We start from the raw sequence: 20,766 nt of genomic DNA on the forward strand, positions 1-20,766 counted from the left end.
GACATTTTCAACCTCTCACTGCTATGGGTGGAAGTTCCCACTTGTTTCAAAAAGGCAATAATTATACCAGTGCCAAGGAAGAATAATGGGAGCTGCCTTAATGACTATCGCCCAGTAGCACTCACATCGACAGTGATGAAATGCTTTGAGAGGTTGGTTATGACTAGACTGAACTCCTGCCTCAGCAAGGACCTGGACTCACTGCAAATTGCCTATCACCACAATAGGTCAACAGCAGCTGCAATTTCAATGGCTCTTCATGCAGCTTTAGACCACAAGGACAACACAAACACCTATGTCAGGATGCTGTTCATCGACTATAGCTCAGCACTTAATATCATCATTCCCACAATCCTGATTGAAAAGTTGCAGAACCTGGGCCTCTGTACCTCCTTCTGCAAATGGATCCTTGACTTCCTAACCAGAAGACCACAGTCTGTGTGGATTGGTGATAATATCTCCTCCTCACTGACGATCAACAAGGGTGTATCTCAGGGGTGTGTGCTTAGCCACTGCTCTACTCTCTATATACACATGACAGTGTGGCTAGGTATAGCTCAAATACCATCTATAAACTTGCTGATGATACAACCATTGTTGGTAGAATCTCAGGTGGTGACGAGGGGGTGTACAGGAGTGAGATATGCCAGCTAGTGGAGTGGTGCCGCAGCAACAACCTGGCACTCAACGTCAGTAAGGTGGAAGAGCTGATTGTGGACTTCAGGAAGGGTAAGATGAAGGACCACATACCAATCCTCACAGAGGGATCAGAAGTGGAGAGAGTGAGCAGCTTCAAGTTCCTGGGTGTCAAGATCTCTGAGAATCTAACCTGGTCCCAACATATTGATGCAGTTATAAAGAAGGCAAGACAGCGGCTATACTTCATTAAGAGATTGAGGAGATTTGGTACATTCAAAAACTTCTATAGTTGTACTGTGGAGAGCATTCTGACAGGCTGCGTCACTGTCTGGTATGGAGGGGCTACTGCACAGGACTGAAAGAAGCTGCAGAGGGTTGTAAATTTAGCTAGCCCCATCTTGGGTACTAGTCTACAAAGTACCCAGGACATCTTCAAGGAGCAGTGTCTCAGAAAGGCAGCGTCCATTATTAAGGACCTCCAGCACCCAGGGCATGCCCTTTTCTCACTGTTACCATCAGGTAGGAGGTACAGTAGCCTGAAGGCACACACTCAGCGATTCAGGAACAGCCTCTTCCCCTCTGCCATCCGATTCCTAAATGAACATTGAACCCCTGGACACTACCTCACTTTTTTAAAATATAGTACTTCTGTTATTCTGCATGATTTTTAATCTATTCAATATATGTATACTGTCATTGATTTACTTATTTATTAATTATTATTATAATTTTTGTTTTTTTTCTCCTATGTTATGTATTACATTGAACTGCTGCTGCTAAGTTAACAAACCTCACGTCACATGCCAGTGATAATAAACCTGATTCTAATTCTGATTCTTAACTCAGAGGCCTGAATGAGAAATAGAAAAGGCATGTTTAAAAGACAATGTTACAATAGTCATGGCGAATATCAATATATAGGTAGATTTGGAAAACCATGTTGGTGCTGGATCCCAAAAGAGGGAAATTATAAAATGCCTACAAGATGGCTACAGTATTCAGAGTAGCTAAAGGCAATTCTGGATTGTGTAGTGAGCTAGATCTGATTAGGGAGCTCCCAAGGAACACTTGGGAGAAAGTGATCATAATATGATAGAATTCATCTTGCAGTTTGAGAGAGAAAAGATAACATCAGGTGTATCAGTATTACAGTAGAGTAAGGGGAATTAGGAATTAGAGAGGAGCTGGCCAAAGTTGATTGGAAGGGAACACTAGCAGGGATGATGGCAGAACAGCAATGACTGGAGTTGCTGGGGGAAATTCGGAAGGTGCAGGATACATATATCATAAAGATGAAGGATTTTTCTGAAAGGAGTATGAGGGAACTGTGGCTGACAAGGGAAGTTAGAACAAGAATCAGAATCAGGTTTATTGTCACCAGCATGTGTTGTGAAATTTGTTAACTTAGCAGCAGCAGTTCAATGCAATACATGGTAATATAGGTAGGAAAAAGATTAAATAAGTAAATCAATTATAGTAAATTATATATATGTATGTATATTGGATAGATTAAAACAGTGCAAAAATAGATATAATATATATTTTAAAAAAGTGAGGTAGTGCCCAAGAGTTCAATGTCCATTTAGGAATCGGATGGCAGAGGGGAAGAAGCTGTTCCTGAATCACTGAGTGTGTGCCTTCAGGCTTCTGTACCTCCTACCTGATAGTAACAGTGAGAAGAGGGCACGCCCTGGGTGATGGGAGTCCTTAATAATAGACGGTACCTTTCTGAGGCACTGCTCCTCAAAGTTATCTTGGATACTACGGAGGCATGTACCCAAGATGGAGCTAACTAATTTTACAACTTTCTGTAGCTTCTTTTGGTCCTGTGCAGTAGTTCCCCAGCCCCCTCCACACCAGACAGTGATGCAGCCTGTCAGAATGCTCTAAACAGTACATCTATAGAAATTTTACATAGAAACATAGAAAATAGGTGCAGGAGTAGGCCATTCGGCCCTTCGAGCCTGCACCGCCATTTATTATGATCATGGCTGATCATCCAACTCAGAACCCTGTACCAGCTTTCCCTCCATACCCCCTGATCCCTTTAGCCACAAGGGCCATATCTAACCCCCTGTTAAATATAGCCAATGAACTGGCCTCAACTGTTTCCTGTGGCAGAGAATTCCACAGATTCACCACTCTCTGTGTGAAGAAGTTTTTCCTAATCTCGGTCCTAAAAGGCTTCCCCTTTATCATCAAACTGTGACCCCTCGATCTGGACTTTCCCAACATTGGGAACAATCTTCCTGCATCTAACCTGTCCAATCCCTTTAGGATTTTATATGTTTCAATAAGATCCCCCCTCAATCTTCTAAATTCCAACGAGTATAAGCCTAGTCGATCCAGTCTTTCATCATATGAAAATCCTGCCATCCCAGGAATCAATCTGCTGAACCTTCTTTGTACACCATCTATGGCAAGAATGTCTTTCCTCAGATTAGGGGACCAAAACTGCACACAATACTCCAGGTGTGGTCTCACCAAGGCCTTGTACAACTGCAGTAGTACCTCCCTGCTCCTGTACTCGAATCCTCTTGCTATAAATGCCAGCATACCATTCGCCTTTTTCACCACCTGCTGTACCTGCATGCCCACTTTCAATGACTGGTGTATAATGACACCCAGGTCTCGTTGCACCTCCCCTTTTCCTAATCGGCCACCATTCAGATAATAATCTATTTTCCTGTTTTTGCCACCAAAGTGGATAACCTCACATTTATCCACATTAAATTGCATCTGCTATGAATTTGCCCACTCACCTAACCTATCCAAGTCACCCTGCATCCTCTTAGCATCCTCCTCACAGCTAACACTGCCGCCCAGCTTCATGTCATCCGCAAACTTGGAGATGCTACATTTAATTCCCTCATCTAAGTCATTAATATATATTGTAAACAACTGGGGTCCCAGCACTGAGCCTTGCGGTACCCCACTAGTCACTGCCTGCCATTCTGAAAAGGTCCCGTTTATTCCCACTCTTTGCTTCCTGTCTGCCCACCAATTCTCTATCCACATCAATATCTTACCCCCAATACCGTGTGCTTTAAGTTTGCACACTAATCTCCTGTGTGGGACCTTGTCAAAGGCCTTTTGAAAATCCAAATATACCACATCCACTGGTTCTCCCCTATCCACTCTACTACTTATATCCTCAAAAAATTCTATGAGATTCATCAGACATGATTTTCCTTTCACAAATCCATGCTGACTTTGTCTGATGATCTCACCGCTTTCCAAATATGCTGTTATCACATCTTTGATAACTGACTCTAGCATTTTCCCTACCACCGATGTTAGGCTAACCGGTCTATAATTCCCCAGTTTCTCTCTCCCTCCTTTTTAAAAAGTGGGTTTACCCTCCAATCCTCAGGAACTAGTCCAGAATCTAAAGAGTTTTGAAAAATTATCACTAATGCATCCACTATTTCTTGGGCTACTTCCTTAAGCACTCTGGGATGCAGGCCATCTGGCCCTGGGGATTTATCTGCCTTTAATCCCTTCAATTTACCTAACACCACTTCCCTACTAACATGTATTTCCCCCAGTTCCTCCATCTCACTGGACCCTCTGTCCCCTACTATTTCTGGAAGATTATTTATGTCCTCCTTAGTGAAGACAGAACCAAAGTAATTATTCAATTGGTCTGCCATGTCCTTGCTCCCCATGATCAATTCACCTGTTTCTGTCTGTAGGGGACCTACATTTGTCTTTACCAGTCTTTTCCTTTTTACATATCTATAAAAGCTTTTACAGTCAGTTTTTATGTTGCCTGCCAGTTTTCTTTCATAATCTTTTTACCCCTTCCTAATTAAGCCCTTTGTCCTCCTCTGCTGAACTCTGAATTTCTCCCAGTCCTCAGGTGAGCCGCTTTTTCTGGCTAATTTGTATGCTTCTTCTTTGGAATTGATACTATCCCTAATTTCCCTTGTCAGCCACGGGTTCACTACCTTCCCTGATTTATTCTTTTGCTAAACTGGGATGAACATTTTCAAGTGTTTTAAGTAACAAACCAAATCTCTTCAAACACCTTATGAAATATAGCCACTGTTTTGCCTTCTTTATAGCTGCATCGATATGCTGTGACCAGGTTAGATCCTCAGAGATCTTGACACCCAAGAACTTGAAATTGCTCACTCTCTCCACTTGTGATCCCTCTATGAGGATTGGTTCATGACCCCTCGTTCTACCCTTCCTGAAGTCAGCTCTTTTGTCTTACTGACATTGGTCGCAAGTTTGTTGCTAAGACACCACTCAACTAGCTGGTATATCTCACTCCTGCATGCCCTCTCATCTCCATTTGAAATTCTACCAACAATGGTTGTATCATCAGCAAATTTATAGATGATATTTGAACTATAGCTAGCCGCACAGTCATAGGTATTGAGGGAGCAGAGCGACAGCAGTGAGGTGTGCCAGTGTTGGTCATCAGCGAGGAGGAGGTATTATCACCAATCTGCACAGATTGTGTCTTCCAGTTAGGAAGTCGAGGATCCAATTGCAGAGTGATGTACGGAGGTCCGGGTTCTGTAGCTTATTGATCAGGACTGTGGGAATGTTGGTGTTAAACACTGAGCTATAGATATCGAACAATACCCTGACATAGATGTTTGAATTGTCCAGGTGAAGGCTCTGTGAAGAGCCATTGAGATTACATCTTCTGCAGAGCTATTGAGGTGATAGACAAATTGCAGTGGGTCCAGGTCCTTGCTGAGGCAGGGGTTATTTTCTAGCCATGACCAACCTCTCAAAGCATTGATGGAAGTCAAAGACAGAATAAAAGCTAAAGAGAGGGCATAATAATATAGCAAAAATAGTGGGATGTTTGAGGGTTGGGAAGATTTTAAAAGCCAAGTGAAGGCAACTAAAACACCGTAAGGAGAGAATAGATGAAATATGAAGTTAAGCTAGTTAATAATATTAAAGAGGTTACCAAAGTTTTTACTTCTGATATATACAGTATAAACAGTAAATGAGTAGTGAGAGTGGAAATTGGACCACTAGAAAATGATGCTGGAGAGGTAGTAATTGGGGACAAAAAATGGTGGGTAAATTTGATCAGAATTTTGGATCAGTCTTCACTGTGGAAGACATTATCAATAAGCCAAAAGTTCAAGAGTGTCAGGGGGCAAAAGTGAGTACAGTTGCTATTACTAAGGAGAAGGGGCTTGGGAAGCTGAAAAGTTTGAAGGTTGATAAGTCACCCTGACCAGATGGACTACACCCCAGGGTTCTGAAAGAAGTAGCTGAAGAGATTATGGAGGAATTAATGATGGTCTTGCAAGAATCACTAGATTCTGTAATGGTTTTGGAGGACTGAAGATTTGCAAATGTCACTCTGCTCTTTAAGAAGGGAGGGAGGCAGAAGAAAGCAAATTATTGGCCGGTTTACTTGATTTCTGTGGTTGTGAAAGTGTTAGATTCCATTTTTAAGGATGAGGTGTCCAGGTACTTGGAGGCACATGGAGGCCAAAGTCAGCATGGTTTCCATAAGGGAAAAACTTGCCTGACAAACCTGTTGGAATGCTTTGCAGAAAGAACAGGCAGATTAGACACAAGAGAGTCCGTGAATGTTGGATTTTCAGAAGGCTTTTGACAGTGTGCCACACATGTGGCTACTCAGTAAGATAAGAGCCCTGGTATTACAGGAAAGATACTATATAGATAGAAGACTGGCTGATTGACAGGAGACAAAGAGTTGAAATAAAGAGGGCCCATCCTGGTTGGCTTCCCATGACTAGTGGAGTTTCGCAGGGGTTGGTATTGGGACTGCTTATTTTCATCTCAATAATTTGGATGATGGAATTGATAATTCCTACTGTGATCAAGTTTGCAGAGAGAGGTAGAGGGACAGGTAGTGTTGAAGAAGTAGAGAATCTGCCGAAGGACTTGGACATATTTGGAAAATGAACAAAGAGGTGACAGATGGAGTATAATGAAGGGAATTGTAAGGTCATGTTGTTTGGTAGAAGGAATAAAGGCATAGATGATTTTCTAAATAGGGATAACATTCAAAGATCAGAGGTGCTAAGGGACTAGGGACTCCAGGTGTCCTAGTATATAATTCCCTAAAGATAACGTGTAGGTTGACTCAGTGGTAAGAAAGGGAAATGCAATGTTAGCATTCATTTCAAGAGAGCTAGAATATAAGAACAAGTTTTGATCCTGAGGCTTTATAAGGCAGTGGCCAGACCGCACTTGGAGTACAGTGAGTAGATTCTGGCCCCTTATCTAAGAAAGGATGTGCTGGCATTCGAGAGGGTCCAGAGGAGGTTCAGGAGAATGATTACAACAATAAAAGGGTTAATGTATGAGGGGCGTTTGATGGCTCTGGACCTGTACTCCCTGGAGATTAGAAGAATGTAGGGGCATCTTATTCAAACTTATCAAATACTGAAAGGTCTAGCCAGACAGCGTGCATGTAGAGAGCATGTTTCCTATTGTTGGTGAGTCTAGGACCAGAGGGTACAGCCTCCAAATAGAGGGACATCAATTTTGAACAGAGATGAGAAGGAATTTCTCTAGCCAAAGGGTAGTGAATCTATGGAATTCTTTTGCCGTAGATGGCTGTGAGGCCAAGTCATTGAGCATATTTAAAGCAATGATTGATAGGGTCTTGCTTAGTTAGGGAATCAAAGATTACATGGAGAAGGAAGGAAAAGAGGTTGAGAGGGATAACAAATTATCCATGATCGAATGGAAGAGCAGAATCGATGGGCTGATTGGCCTCATTCTGCTCTTATGTCTTATTGTCCTATACACTCTTTATAAGACAATAACTCCTGTTGTAGCTGATTGTGGACTTCAAAAAGGGTAATACAAGGGAACACAAATCAATCCTCATAGAGGGGTAAGAACTGGAGAGAGTGAGCAATTTCAGGTTCTGGTATGTCAATATCTCTGAGGATCTAACCTGGTCTCAAAATATCAATGCAACTATAAAGAAGGCAAGACAGTGGCTATACTTTGTCAAGAGTTTGAAGAGATTTGGTTTGTCACCTGAAATACTTAAAAACTTCTTCAGAGGTACCCTGGAGAGCATTCTGGCTGGCTGCATCACTATGGGGTATGTGGGGGGGGGGGGGGAGTGGTCTGCTACTGTACAGTATCGAGTAATCTGTAGAGAGTTATAAGAAAAGTCAGCTTGATCTTGGGTACTAACATTTGCAGTATCCAAGACATCTTCAAGAATAGGTGCCTCGGAAAAGAGGGTTCCATGATCAAGTCCCCTCACCACCCAAGACACACCCTCTTCTCACTGTTACCATCAGGGAGGAGGCACACACTCCGTGAATCAGGAACAGTTTCTTCCCCTCTGCCATCCGGTTTCTAAATGGATTGTGAACCATGAACACTATTTCATTACTTTTGTTTAAATTTCTGCTTTTGCATTGCTTATCTGAATTTAGCTATTTAATACACACACACATATATATGTATATTATATATACACATATACACTGTAATTCCGATTTTCTATATTTATCATATATTACATTGCACTGCTGCTACAGTGTTAGCAGAATTCATGACATATACTGATGTTATTAAACCTGACTCTGATTTTGTCAGGAGAGGGAAACCAGAGGTCCATGACCCAGTGACTATCGGTGGATCAGAGGTGGAGAAGGTCAGTAACTTTAAATTCATGGTTGTCACCATCTCAGAGGACCTGTGCTGGACCCACCATATAAATATTATTGCAAAGAAAGCACGAAAGCGCCTTTACTTTGTCACGAATTTGTGGAGTTTGGTTTGTCATCAAAATCACTGGCAAACTTCTATAGATGTGTGATGGAAAATGTACTGACTGGCTGCATTATGGCCTGGTACGGGAAACACCTTTTGAGTGGAAAATTCTTCAAAAGTAGTGGATTCGGCCCTGTACATCACGGGTGAAACCCTCCAAACTATTGTACACATCTACATGAAATGTTGTTGTAGAAAAGCAGCATCCATCATCAAAGATCTGCACCACCCAGGCCATGCTCTTCTCTCGCTGTTGCCATCAGGTAAAAGGTACAGGTGCCTCAGAACTCGCACCACCAGGTTCAAGAATAGTTACTAACCCTCAAGCATCAGGCTCTTGAACAAAAGGGTATAACTACACTAATTTAAGGACTTTGTTATATTTTTATATTGATGGATATTATATTGTTATTTAATACTCGCTATTTATTGCTATTTATTTATATCTGCACTTACACAGTTTGTTTACAGTTTACAGTTACTGCTCTATAGATTTCCTAAGTATTTCCGCAAAAATAATCTCAGGGCTGCACGTGGTGACATGTACTCTGATAATAAATTTTACTTTGATCTTTGAATATCCGACGCTCGCTGAAATGAGTGCGAACCAAATGTTCAGCACCACGGACAGTCCATTCCGCTTTCAGCACCACGGATAGTTCCTGACTCATTCCGCACCAGACCTGCTCGACGTACATATTCTGGGCCGGAATCTGAAGCTTCTCTTCGCTTCCTCCTGCCCATCCACTCACATCTCTCCCCACATTCCTCCCCCACACCCACACACACACACGCACACAGCCCCACAAACACAGAGAGGCCACCTATTATTGTGACTCTGGCTATGGGGTTGCTGCAGATGGAATGCTACATGGCGACAGAGAGAGAGAGTAAGAAGCGGAAGGGTCAGGCGAGGGACGGAGATAGATGGTTAGATACAAATAAATGACATAAACTACAGTGAAAGGAGACAGAGAGAGTTACGTGTCGAATGCTTAATAGATGGGGTGAGAGAAAAGGTAAAGTGGTCTCCATAGAGAGATAGCTAGTTAATACATAAGTAGAATAGAGATAGATGGATGGAGAAAGGGGCAGGATGGGACATGGGAGGGAGGGATAGAAGGAGGAAAGGAGGGAGAGAGAGAGGGAGGAGAAATTGTGCAGGTATTGAGAGAGGACCAGATGGCGACAGATGGTTGAGAGGCAGAGAGATGGGAGTTTCCTTGTAGGTCTAAAACCTTGCCCTGTCGTGGGACAAAACCTGGCAGCTCGTGGAGCTCGGCCGCTGTCCATTCACCGGAGAGACTCGAGTCGGTGATCAGCTTCCACCGGCGGACGGCCGACTAATGTGCCTGGCTGCGAGCTGAAAATTGCTTTGCAGAAATCTGCAAATTTTATTCCGTGCGTTATAATTTTGGGGGGAAGGAGAAAGGGCTTAAAAAAATTATTTTCTTAATAATCATCTCCGCCGGGACTCGAACCCGGAACCTCTGGATTAGAAGTCCAGCGCGCTCGTCCATTGCGCCACAGAGACCGACCCGCTCTCATCGTTCCTGGATGCAAGAATTTGAGTAAATTTTCATCGCAGCGATATTACAATGTAGTGTGGCGCTTGGCAAGATCTGGATGTGGATTTCTTCCGTGACTGGACTGGGATTCAGTGAATCAATGGAGAGGAGAACGATGGCGCTAAATATTAAGGCCATTCGCTCCGTTCCTGCTCCCAACACCGCCGTATCTTCAGCCCCATTGCCCCCCACATTTCCATTTACTTCTTCCACCCCCCGCACCCAAACACTGGAGACAATTTACAGCAGAAAATTAACCCATAAAATTGCACATCTCTGAGCTGTGGGGGTGGGGAACCGGAGTACATGGGGGGGACACCAGGTGGTCAGAAGCAAACTCCACGCAGGCACCTCCAGAGATCGCGACTGAACCTGGGTCGCTGGAACTGGAAGGCAGCGTCACTACACACTGCACTTCTCCGGATGAGTGGCTGGTGACCTGCATAGTTGATCACCCATTCCTGGATCTCCCTTGCTGGAACTGAAGGCAGAAAGGTGTGCGTCCTAGTGCTGGAACGGTTGGGATTTGATACAGAATATGGGGGGAGAGCATGCGAGCATGGGTTTCCTGACGGGCTTTCGGTAAGCTGCCTCACAAGCCTCATCATCTGCTGGAGACCAGCGTTCAGCAGAATTTGCTTCAGGCCCAGGACAGAGCACGTCATTGACACCTTGCTCCAGTTATCCCAAGCTCTGGGGAGACTACACCAGGATTACGTATTTATTTAGTTATTGAGATACAGTATAGCATGGAATTGGCCCTTCCAGCCCCACTTCCCAGCTCCCCCCAACTTAACCCTAGCCTAATGACCAGACAATTGTCCTACAAATCAGTATGTCTTTGGACTGTGGGAAGAAACTGGAGCACCCAGAGGAAACCTACGCAGTCATGGGGAGAGTAAACCATCTCTTTACAGACTGTGGCAGCAACTGAACCTGGGTCACTGTAAAGCCTTGTTCTAACCACAGTGCTAGCATGCCAACCCAATATTGTGGATGGGTCTGGGCTCACCACCTAACAGAGGGAGTGCAGTGAAGGGAGAGCGGTTGTTTGTCCCACGAGAAGAGATGAAGCAGACTGGGACTGTCCTCTCTGGAGTTTAGAAGAACGGGAGATGATCTCACAGAAATATCCAAACTCTTTAAAAGAGGGTAGGTGTGGGGAAAATGTTTCCCCTGGCTGGGGTATCAAGATGCAAGGATCACAGCCTCAGAATAAAGGCTCGCCTCGGTCTATAATAACACCCACCCTCTCCACTGGGACCCCATCTTTCTTGGGATGTGGTTACCATGACCGTCCTCAGTGTCATACTGGGGCCCACCCACTGCTCCTTCGGAGCCGCACAAGTGCGAGTCCGCACTGTAACTAAGGGGCTCCTGCACAATGGCCTTTGTTGCCACACAACATTGAAACAGTCAGAGCGCCATACCATTTTCAGGCCGTATGATAATTTCCTGCTCAGAGCAATGGTTGGTCTGTGCAGCTGTAAATAAATTGAGAGGGAATATTGGGTCTAAGTGGTTTGGACACAGTTTCAGTGTCCCCACTCTGTGTTTGAGGTGGAGGACAATGAACCGTCTGTCTTCCTAACCCGGGATTGACCCCCTCAAACCGGGTGTGGTGGGTGGGGGGGTGATGTGTCACCAGAGAGAGGTGAGGGAGGTAAATCTGTGGATACCAACTGCCACCACCTTCCTCCCTGCCCACTGCTCGTCTTCCATACTTTGGACGACACAAAGCCCCATTGCACAACCTCTCGGTAACCAGAATGCCTGGTGAGGGAGATGGGTGGCAATTAGGTAGGAGGAGAGAGGGAGAGAAGGAGGGGAAGGCAGACAGGGAGAGAGGACAGAGAGAAGAGGTGGAGAGAGGGAGGGGAAGTGGGAGGGGGAGGGGACGGGAGAGGTAGGAAGGAATAGAGAGATTCAATATTGAATGATTGACACCTGAGTGACTAATACGAAGTCTTTATTCCCAGTTGTCCAGTTCACTGCGTCACTTGGTGCTCTGAGACGCACAGTCCAATCCCAGTGTCGGAGGAGGGTGGCCTGCTGCCGAGGGTGCTGGGAGACCCCTCCCTGCCACAAGGACCTTGCCGCCCCCTGCACCTCCTGAAACTCAGCCCACAGGGCCGCGCAGCGGGATCTGGGCGAAGGGAGGCCGTCTGCTACGGGCTGCCCACGCTGCCGGTGCCACGGATGACCCACTCCTGTGTCTGGGGGGGGGGGAGTGGGGAGGGGTCAAATTGGAGAAGCAATTCATGCCCAACTCCCCTCCCATCAGCCATCAATCCACTTCCCCCCCCACCACAGCCCAACTCCCCTCCCCCACCTCGGCCCAACTCCCCTCCCCCTCCCCACCACGTTCCCTCCCCCACCGTCTAACTCCTCCAACTCTCTTCTCCCACCTCCCCTCCTAGCTCCATCTCTCCTTTCCCACCCAACCTCCCCTCTTACCTCCCACTCCCTCCCACTCACACCTCCACCCACTTTCCCCTCCTACTTCCTACCGTCTCCCACTCAGACTGCCACCCACCCCTCCAATCTCCCACTCCCTCCCACTCACTCATCCACCCAGCCTCCCCTCCTACATCCTACACCCTTCCATTTATCACCCACCCTCTCACCTCCTACACCCTCTGACACACACCTCGACTCATCCTCTCCTCCTACGTCCACACCCTCTGGTCCTATCACCTACCCCCTCCCACTCATTCCTCCACCCACACTCAACTCCTACCTCCTACACCCTCTGACACACACCTCCACTCACCCTCCCGTCCTACGTCCTACACCCTCCCACTCATTCCTCCACTCACCCTTCCCTCCTACCTCTACTCCCTCCGACACACACCTCCACCCACCCTCCCGTCCTACCTCCTACACCCTCCCACTCATTCCTCCACACCCTCCGGTCCTATCTCCTACTCCCTCTCATTTATTCCTCCACCCACTCTCTCCTCCTACCTCCTACTCCCTCCAACATACAATCCACCCACCCTCCCCCTACCTTGTATTCCCTCCCAGACACACCACCACCCACCAACCTCCCCCACTCCTCTGTGACTCACCTACCTCACACCCCCCATCCCACCAATCAGAGCCCTCGCTGGGATCTTTCTGGTTGGCACTGACCTTGCCACCCTGAATAGGACAGCGTGATGGAGGAGGGTCTTCGCCTTGTCCCAGCACTCCGCCTCTCTTGCCGCTCAGCAATCCCGCCCGGGGACAACTCCCTGTGAGGAGACAGGGGGTGGTGGAGTGAGAGATTCGATGATGGGTGGACAGACTAACACCCACAGACTCCTTCCCTTCAGCTCACCTGCTGCCTGCTCCAGTCTCCCCAAGGACGCTCTGCCATATTGCTCCACTGGTGGTGGTCGCTGGTGGAAAGTCGGGACCCACAGGTCGGGGGTGGCTCGCTATCTCTGCCCAGAGAGGGGGCGGTGTGTGCGGGCCAGGACCCCAGGCCGTAGGAACAGAGTCCGTCCCTGGTGAAGACAGGATGGGGCTCAGTCCCGGTATACAGAGAGGGCTGTTCTCACCGGCTGGGGTGCTGCAGGCCAGGGCGAAGTAATAGCAGTGGCTCTGTCCCGGGGAACCTGGCCCTTTTTCCCTGTCCAGTCCCGAATTCCAGGGAAGCTCTGGGAGTTCGTCCCCAGGCCACAGCAGCGTCTTATTCCTGCTTGCCTCCGGCTCGACCACGAAGTGACCATCCACGCCTCGGCAAATACCCTGCAGTGGATGGATGGCCTGGGAATCCCGGCTAACGAGTGCACATTGGGGGGAACTGGGGGCATCGGGAAATGTCTGATAGATTGGGATCGGGACCTTCAGCTTCAGAACACTATCTGGACTGTTGGAGGATCTGGAAAAGGAGAAAGGACGTTTGATCAACATTGCTCTGCCACACATTCTTGGAGCATGGATTAGATACAGAGTGAAACTCCCTCTACACTGTCCCATCACACACTCCCAGGACATGGGTCAGACACAGAGTGAAACTCCCTCTACACTCTCCCATCACACACTCCCAGGACACGGGTCAGACACAGAGTGAAACTCCCTCTACACTGTCCCATCACACACTCTCAGGGAACAGGTCAGACACAGAGTGAAGCTCCCTCTACACTGTCCCATCACACACTCTCAGGGAACAGGTCAGACACAGAGTGAAGCTCCCTCGATAATGTCCCATCACACACCCCCAGGGTATGGGTCAGACATAGAGTGAAACTCCCTCTACACTGTCCCATCACACACTCCCAGGGTATGGGTCAGACATAGAGTGAAACTCCCTCTACACTGTCCCATCACACACTCCCAGGGCATGGGTCAGACACAGAGTGAAGCTCCCTCTACACTGTCCCATCACACACCCCAGGACGCAGGTTAGACAGAGTGAAGCTCCCTCTGCACTGTCCGATTATACACTTATTGTGTAACTTATTGTGTTTCTGGAGATTTCTGGAAACGACTGAAAATGATCGGAATATCTGGGAAAGTCAAAAGAAAACAGTAGATTTAATTCCACATAATTCCAGTATCTGGTCCTGGGACCGAAAGGCAGTGGGGAGATCCCACCAACACTGTCTGCATGACATCCAACAAGTTCACAGGAAGGATCAATGAATTACCAGTGTGCGGATCTGAGGAGTGTAGGGCCTGCAAGTGCAGAGAGAAGGATGGAAAGGTATTGGAGTCACAGAGATATGGAGGCATGTAGGGGCTGGACGGGTTACAAAGTTAAGGTGGGATGTAAGGGCTGGTGGAGGTGACAGAGAGCGGAGAGTGGTGAAGGACCAGAGAGTGCTTCATAGGTTGGGAGAGGTAAAGACATGAGAGGTTTACAATTGGCACGTATCAATAGATATTATTGTTTATACTATGGATGTGTGGCAGAGAATATGTTGACTGGTCGCGTTGCCGGCTGGTATGAGACACCAATGTCTTTGAATGGAAAATCTTACAAAAAGTAATGAATAAGGCCCAGGCCATTGTGGATAAAGCCCTCCCCACCAATGAGCACATCTACATGGAGAACTGTCACAGGAAAGCAGCATCCATCATCAAGGAACCCCACCATCAGAAAATGCTCTCTTCTTACTGTTGCCATCAGGAAGATGGTACAGGAATCACACTGCGGGGTTCAAAAACAGTTATCATCCCTCAACCATCAGGCTCCTGAACCAAAGGGGATAACTTCATTTGCCCCACCATTGAAATGTTCCTACAAACTATGGACTCTCTTTCAAGGATTCTTTATCTCATGTTCTTGAATACAGAAGATGATTTATTTATTATTATTGTTGTTTTTCTCTTTTGTATTTGAGTAGTTTGTTGCTTTTTGTACATTGGTTGTTTGTTCAATCTGTTGGCCGGGTCTTTCATTGATTTGATTATGTTTCTTGTATTTACTGTGAATTGTGCACAAGGAAATGAATCTCGGGGTTGTCTATGCACTCTGACCATAAGACCATAAGACATGGGAGCAGAGTCGGGCCATTCAGCCCATCGAGTCTTTTCTGCAATTCCATCATCGATGATTCGGACCAGAAGACCACAAGAAAATAATGAACTTTACAGCGGTTTGAAAAGCTTGAGCATATAGACATTAAGAAAGAGGATGTGCTGAAAATTTTGGAAAGCATCAAGTTGGATTAGTTTCCAGGAACAGATGAGGTGTACACCAGGCTACTGTGGGAGAAGAGGGAGGAGATTGCTGAGCCTCTGGAGATGATCTTGCATCATCAATGAGGACGGGAAAGATTCTGGAGGATTGGAGGGTTGCAGATGTTGTTCCCTATTCAAGAAAGGGAGTAGAGATAGCCCAGGAAATTATAGACCAGTGAGTTTTACTTCAGTGGTTGGTAAGTTGATGGAAAAGAACCTGAGAGGCAGGATTTATGAACATTTGGAGAGACGTAATATGATTAGGAATAGTCAGCATGGCTTTGTCAAAGGCAGGTCGTGCCTTACGAGCCTGATTGAATTTTTTGAGGATGTGACTAAACACATTGATGAAGGTAGAGCAGTAGATGTAGTGTATATGGATTTCAGCAAGCATTTGATAAGGTACCCCGTGCAAGGCTCATTGAGAAAGTAAGGAGGCATGGGATCCAAGGGGACCTTGCTTTGTGAATCCAGAATTGACTTGCCCACAGAAGGCAAAGAGTGGTTGTAGACAGGTCATATTCTGCATGGAGGCTGGTCACCAGTGGTGTGCCTCAGGGATCTGTTCTGGAACTCCTACTCTTTGTGATTTTTATAAATGACCTGGATGAGGAAGTGGAAGGATGGGTTAGTAAATTTTCTGATAACACAAAGGTTGGGGGCGTTGTGGATAGTGTGGAGGGCTGTCAGAAGTTACAGCGGGACATCAATAGAATGCCAAACTGGGCTGAGAAATGGCAGATGGAGTTCAACCCAGATAGCGTGAGGTGTTTCATCTTGGTAGGTCAAATAGGATGGCAAAATATAGTATTAATGGTCAGACTCTTGGTGGTGTGGAGGAACAGAGGGATCTTGGGGTCCAAGTCCATAGGACACTCAAAGCTGCTGCACAGGTTGACTCTGTGTTTAAGAAAGCATACGGTGTATTGGCCTTCATCAACTGTGGGATTGAGCTTAAGAACTAAGAGGTAATGTTGCAGCTATATAGGACCCTGGTCTGACCCCACTTGGAGTACTGTGCTCAGCTCTGGTCGCCTCATGAGAGGAAGGATGTGGAACCTTTTCCACATGGATGAGGCTTTTTCCCAGGGCTGAAATGGCTAACATGAGAGGGCACAGGGGAGATGTCAGGGGTAAGTTTTTTACGCAGAGAGCGGTGAGTGTGTGGAATGAGCTGCCACCAATGGTGGTGGAGGCAGATATGATAAGGTCTTTTAAGAGACTCCTGGATAGGTACATGGAGCTTAGAAAAATAGAGGGCTATGGGTAACCCTAGGTAATTTCTAAATTAGGTCCATGTTCGGCACAGCATTGTGGGCCAAAGGGCCTGTATTGTGCTGTAGGTTTTCTATGTTTCTGACTTTGAGCTTTGAAAACTTACGGTGGTACAGTGGCAACACTATTTTGCATATTGCCCATACAATTCAGCTCATCTCAATGGTGCACTGAGGCAGCACAGGGTAACGTCAGGAAGACAGTATGATGCAAGGTCACATTGAGGTAGATCGTGAGGTCAAGTGTTCAATTTATCGTATTCAGTAACTATTTAGCTTTATAACAGTCGGTAGAAACTGCCCCCAAGCCTGCTGGTACATAATACGTACCACCAGGCTCAGGGACACTGAGTCTTGTATCTTCTGCCCGATTGGAGGGGGTGATGAGAGAATGTCTGCTATGGGTGGGGTCTTTGATTATGGTTGTTGCTTTACGGAGGCAGTGAGAAGTGTAGACAATATACGGAGGGGAGGTTGACGTGCCGAGCTGCAGTTTCTTGCGATCACAGGCAGAACAGTTGTCATCCCAAGTTGAGATGCATCCGGGTAGCTCAGTTTCTACGGCGCATTGATAAACATTGCTAAGGGTCAGATGGGGCATGCAACATGTCTTTAGCTTTCTGAGGAACTAGAGGCATGGCTGAGTTTTTTGGTTGCGGTGTCCACATGGCTGGACCCGGACGGGCTGTTGCTGATGTCCACTCTGGTTGCCCCGTCACTAAGCTCTCGATCTCCTTCCTGTACTCTGACTCACTCTTTCTTGTGACAGGGCCCAGTATGATGGGATCACCTGCAGCCTCGTAGATGGAATAGAATTGGGTGCTGAGTTGAGTTACAGAGACACAGTGTAGGGGCCAGCCGGGCCGGGGGAAGGGGTGGTTACAGAGAAAGGGTGTAGGGGTCAGAGGGGGTTAAAGGGAAAGGGTGTAGGGTCAGATGTGTTACTGAGATGGGGTGTAATTGTTGGAGGGAGATTACAGGGAAAGGGTGTAGGGGTCAGAGGGGGTTACAGGGAAAGGATTTAGGGGTCAGAGAGGGTTACAGGGAAAGAGTGTAGGGGCTGGGGCGGGGGGAAGGGGTGGTTACAGAGAAAGGGTGTAGAGGTCAGAGGGAGTTAAAGGGAAAGGGTGTAGGGGTCAGAGGGGGTTACAGGGAAAGGGTGTAGGGGTCAGAGGGGGTTACAGGGAAAGGGTGTAGGGGTCAGATGGGTTACTGAGATGGGGTGTAATTGTTGGAGGGAGATTACAGGGAAAGGGTGTAGGGGTCAGAGGGGGTTACAGGGAAAGGATTTAGGGGTCAGAGAGGGTTACAGGGAAAGGGGGTAGGGGTCAGAGGGGGTTACAGAGATGGGGTGTAGTTGCTGGAGGGAGATTACAGGGAAAGGGTGTAGGGGTCAGAGGAAGTTACTGAGAAAGGGTGTAGGGGTCAGATAGGTTACTGAGAAAGGGTGTAGGGGTCAGGTAGGTTACTGAGAAAGGGTGTAGGGGTCAGATGGGTTACTGAGATGGGGTGCAATTGTTGGAGGAGGGTTACACAGATGGAGTGGGTGTAGGGATTAGAAGGAGTTACAGGGACAGGGCGTAGGGGCCGGGGAGGGATGGGGTGGCTACAGAGGTGGGGATGGAGCAGTGGATTGTAAATGTCAGCAGTGTGGGTGTGGGTGTGGGGGATGAGGGTCAGGATTTGGGTGGTCTATGGTCTGCGGGAAGAGCGGGGTGAGTGCGGCATGAAGAGGAGGGTCCCCACCCTCACCCCACCACCTCACCCTGCCTGCGCCTGGCCTTTCGCCGGTTACTGAGACAGGATACCAGAGCATTGACAGTCACAGCTGTGGCCAGGAAGCAGCTGCCAGCGATGACTCCAGCGCTCACTGGGCTGTCCAGGGAGACCCGCGTACCATCCCGGGGAGGAAGGATCACCATACCTGTGGAGAGAGGGCTTCCAGTCAGAACAGGGCACAGGGGGGCTGGCACACTGGATAATGGGTGTTACAGTTCATTACAGCCTCATTCCTCCCCTCTCCCACACCCCACCTCTCCCCACCCCACCTCTCCCCACCCCATCTCTCCCCACCCCACCTCTCCCCACCCCATCTCTCCCAACACCCCATCTCTCCCCACCCCATCTCTCCCCACCCCACCTCTCCCGCACCCCAACTCTTCCCACACCCCACCTCTCTCCACCCGATCTCTCCCCACACCCCACCTCTCCACACCCCACCTCTCCCGCACCCCAACTCTTCCCACACCCCATCTCTCCCCACACCGCACCTCTCCCCACCCCATCTCTCCCCACACCCCACCTCTCCCCACCCCATCTCTCCCCACACCCCACCTCTCCCCATCCCATCTCTCCCAACACCCCACCTCTCCCAACACCCCATTTCTCCCCAAACCCTATCTAACCCCACACCCTAACTCTCCCAGACCCCACCTCTCCCCAATCCATCTCTCCCCACACCCCACCTCTCCCCACCCCATCTCTCCCCACACCCCACCTCTCCCCACCCCATCTCTCCCAACACCCCACCTCTCCCCACCCCATCTCTCCCCACACCCCACCTCTCCCCACCCCATCTCTCCCAACACCCCACCTTTCCTAACACCCCACCTCTCCCCACCCCATCTCTCCTACACCCCACCTCTCCTCCACACATCATCTCTCCCCCACCCTACCTCTCCCCCACCCCACCTCTCCCCATACCCCATCTCAACCCCACCCAACCTCTTCCCACACCCACCACCTCCCACCCCATCTCTCCCCACACCCCACACATCATCTCTCCCCCACCCCACCTCTCCCCATACCCCATCTCAACCCCACCCAACCTCTTCCCATACCCCACCTATCCCCACACCCACCACCTCCCACCCCATCTCTCCCAACACCCCATCTCTCCCCAGACCCCATCTAACCCCACACCCTAACTCTCCCAGCCCCCACCTCTCCCCACCCCATCTCTCCCCACCCCATCTCTCCCCACACCCCACCTCTCCCCACCCCATCTCTCCCAACACCCCACCTCTCCCAACACCCCATCTCTCCTCACCCCATCTCTCCCCACCCCATCTCTCCCAACACCCCATCTCTCCCCCACCCAACCTCTCCCCACACCTCACCTCTCCCAGCACCCCATCTCTCCCCACCCCATCTCTCCCAACACCCCACCTCTCCCCACCCCATCTCTCCCACACACCCCACCTCTCCCCCACACATCATCTCTCCCCCACCCCACCTCTCCCCATACCCCATCTCAACCCCACCCAACCTCTTCCCACACCCCACCTATCCCCACACCCACCATCTCCCACCCCATCTCTCCCAACACCCCATCTCTCCCCAGACCCCATCTCTCCCACACACAACCTCTCCCCCACACCACATCTCCCACACCCCATCTCTCCCACACCCCATCTTTCCTACACCCCATCTCTCCCCCACACCCCATCTCTCCCCACATCCCCTCTCTTCCCACACCCCACCTCTCCCACACCCCATCTCCCCACACCCCACCTCTCCCCACCCCATTTCTCCCACACCCGCCTCTCCCCACACCCCATCTCTCCCCACCCCATCTCTCCCCACACCCCACTTCTCCCACACCCCATCTCTTCCCACACCCCACCTTTCCCCACCCCATCACTCCCCACACCCCACCTCTCCCCACCCCATCTCTCCCACACCCGCCTCTCCCCACACCCCATCTCTCCCCACCCCCCATCTCTCCCCCACCCCATCTCTCCTCACTCTCCCTCACTGATTCTGCCACCTATTAAACAACACATTTGCCCCTGGCAGCTCTGATGCCCCTCCCTTGCCCCTCCCGATCCTGACACAGTGCTGCCCTTGGCTTCTTTTTGCTA

General features: G+C 48.6%; 1 protein-coding gene and 1 non-coding gene across 2 annotated transcripts in view; both read right to left on the reverse strand.

Moving 5' to 3' along the window:
• Nucleotides 1-9,848: 9,848 nt before the first annotated feature.
• On the reverse strand, nt 9,849-9,922 carry trnar-ucu (transfer RNA arginine (anticodon UCU)). Its single transcript has one exon. It is a non-coding gene; the product is annotated as a tRNA-Arg (tRNA).
• Nucleotides 9,923-11,958: 2,036 nt separating this feature from the next.
• Nucleotides 11,959-20,766, reverse strand: part of LOC140209424 (protein turtle homolog A-like) — a 73,970-nt gene continuing 65,162 nt past the window's right edge. Inside the window, exons 13-16 of the mRNA XM_072277671.1 lie at nt 18,669-18,827; nt 13,279-13,824; nt 13,092-13,192; nt 11,959-12,172 (exon numbers count right to left, since the gene is read on the reverse strand). Coding sequence (XP_072133772.1) covers nt 13,796-13,824; nt 18,669-18,827 — 188 coding nt within the window. The 3' untranslated portion in view covers nt 11,959-12,172; nt 13,092-13,192; nt 13,279-13,795. The remainder of the gene's footprint in view (nt 12,173-13,091; nt 13,193-13,278; nt 13,825-18,668; nt 18,828-20,766) is intronic.

Source organism: Mobula birostris, chromosome 14 (assembly GCF_030028105.1).
Source record: "Mobula birostris isolate sMobBir1 chromosome 14, sMobBir1.hap1, whole genome shotgun sequence".
Taxonomy (NCBI): domain Eukaryota; kingdom Metazoa; phylum Chordata; class Chondrichthyes; order Myliobatiformes; family Myliobatidae; genus Mobula; species Mobula birostris.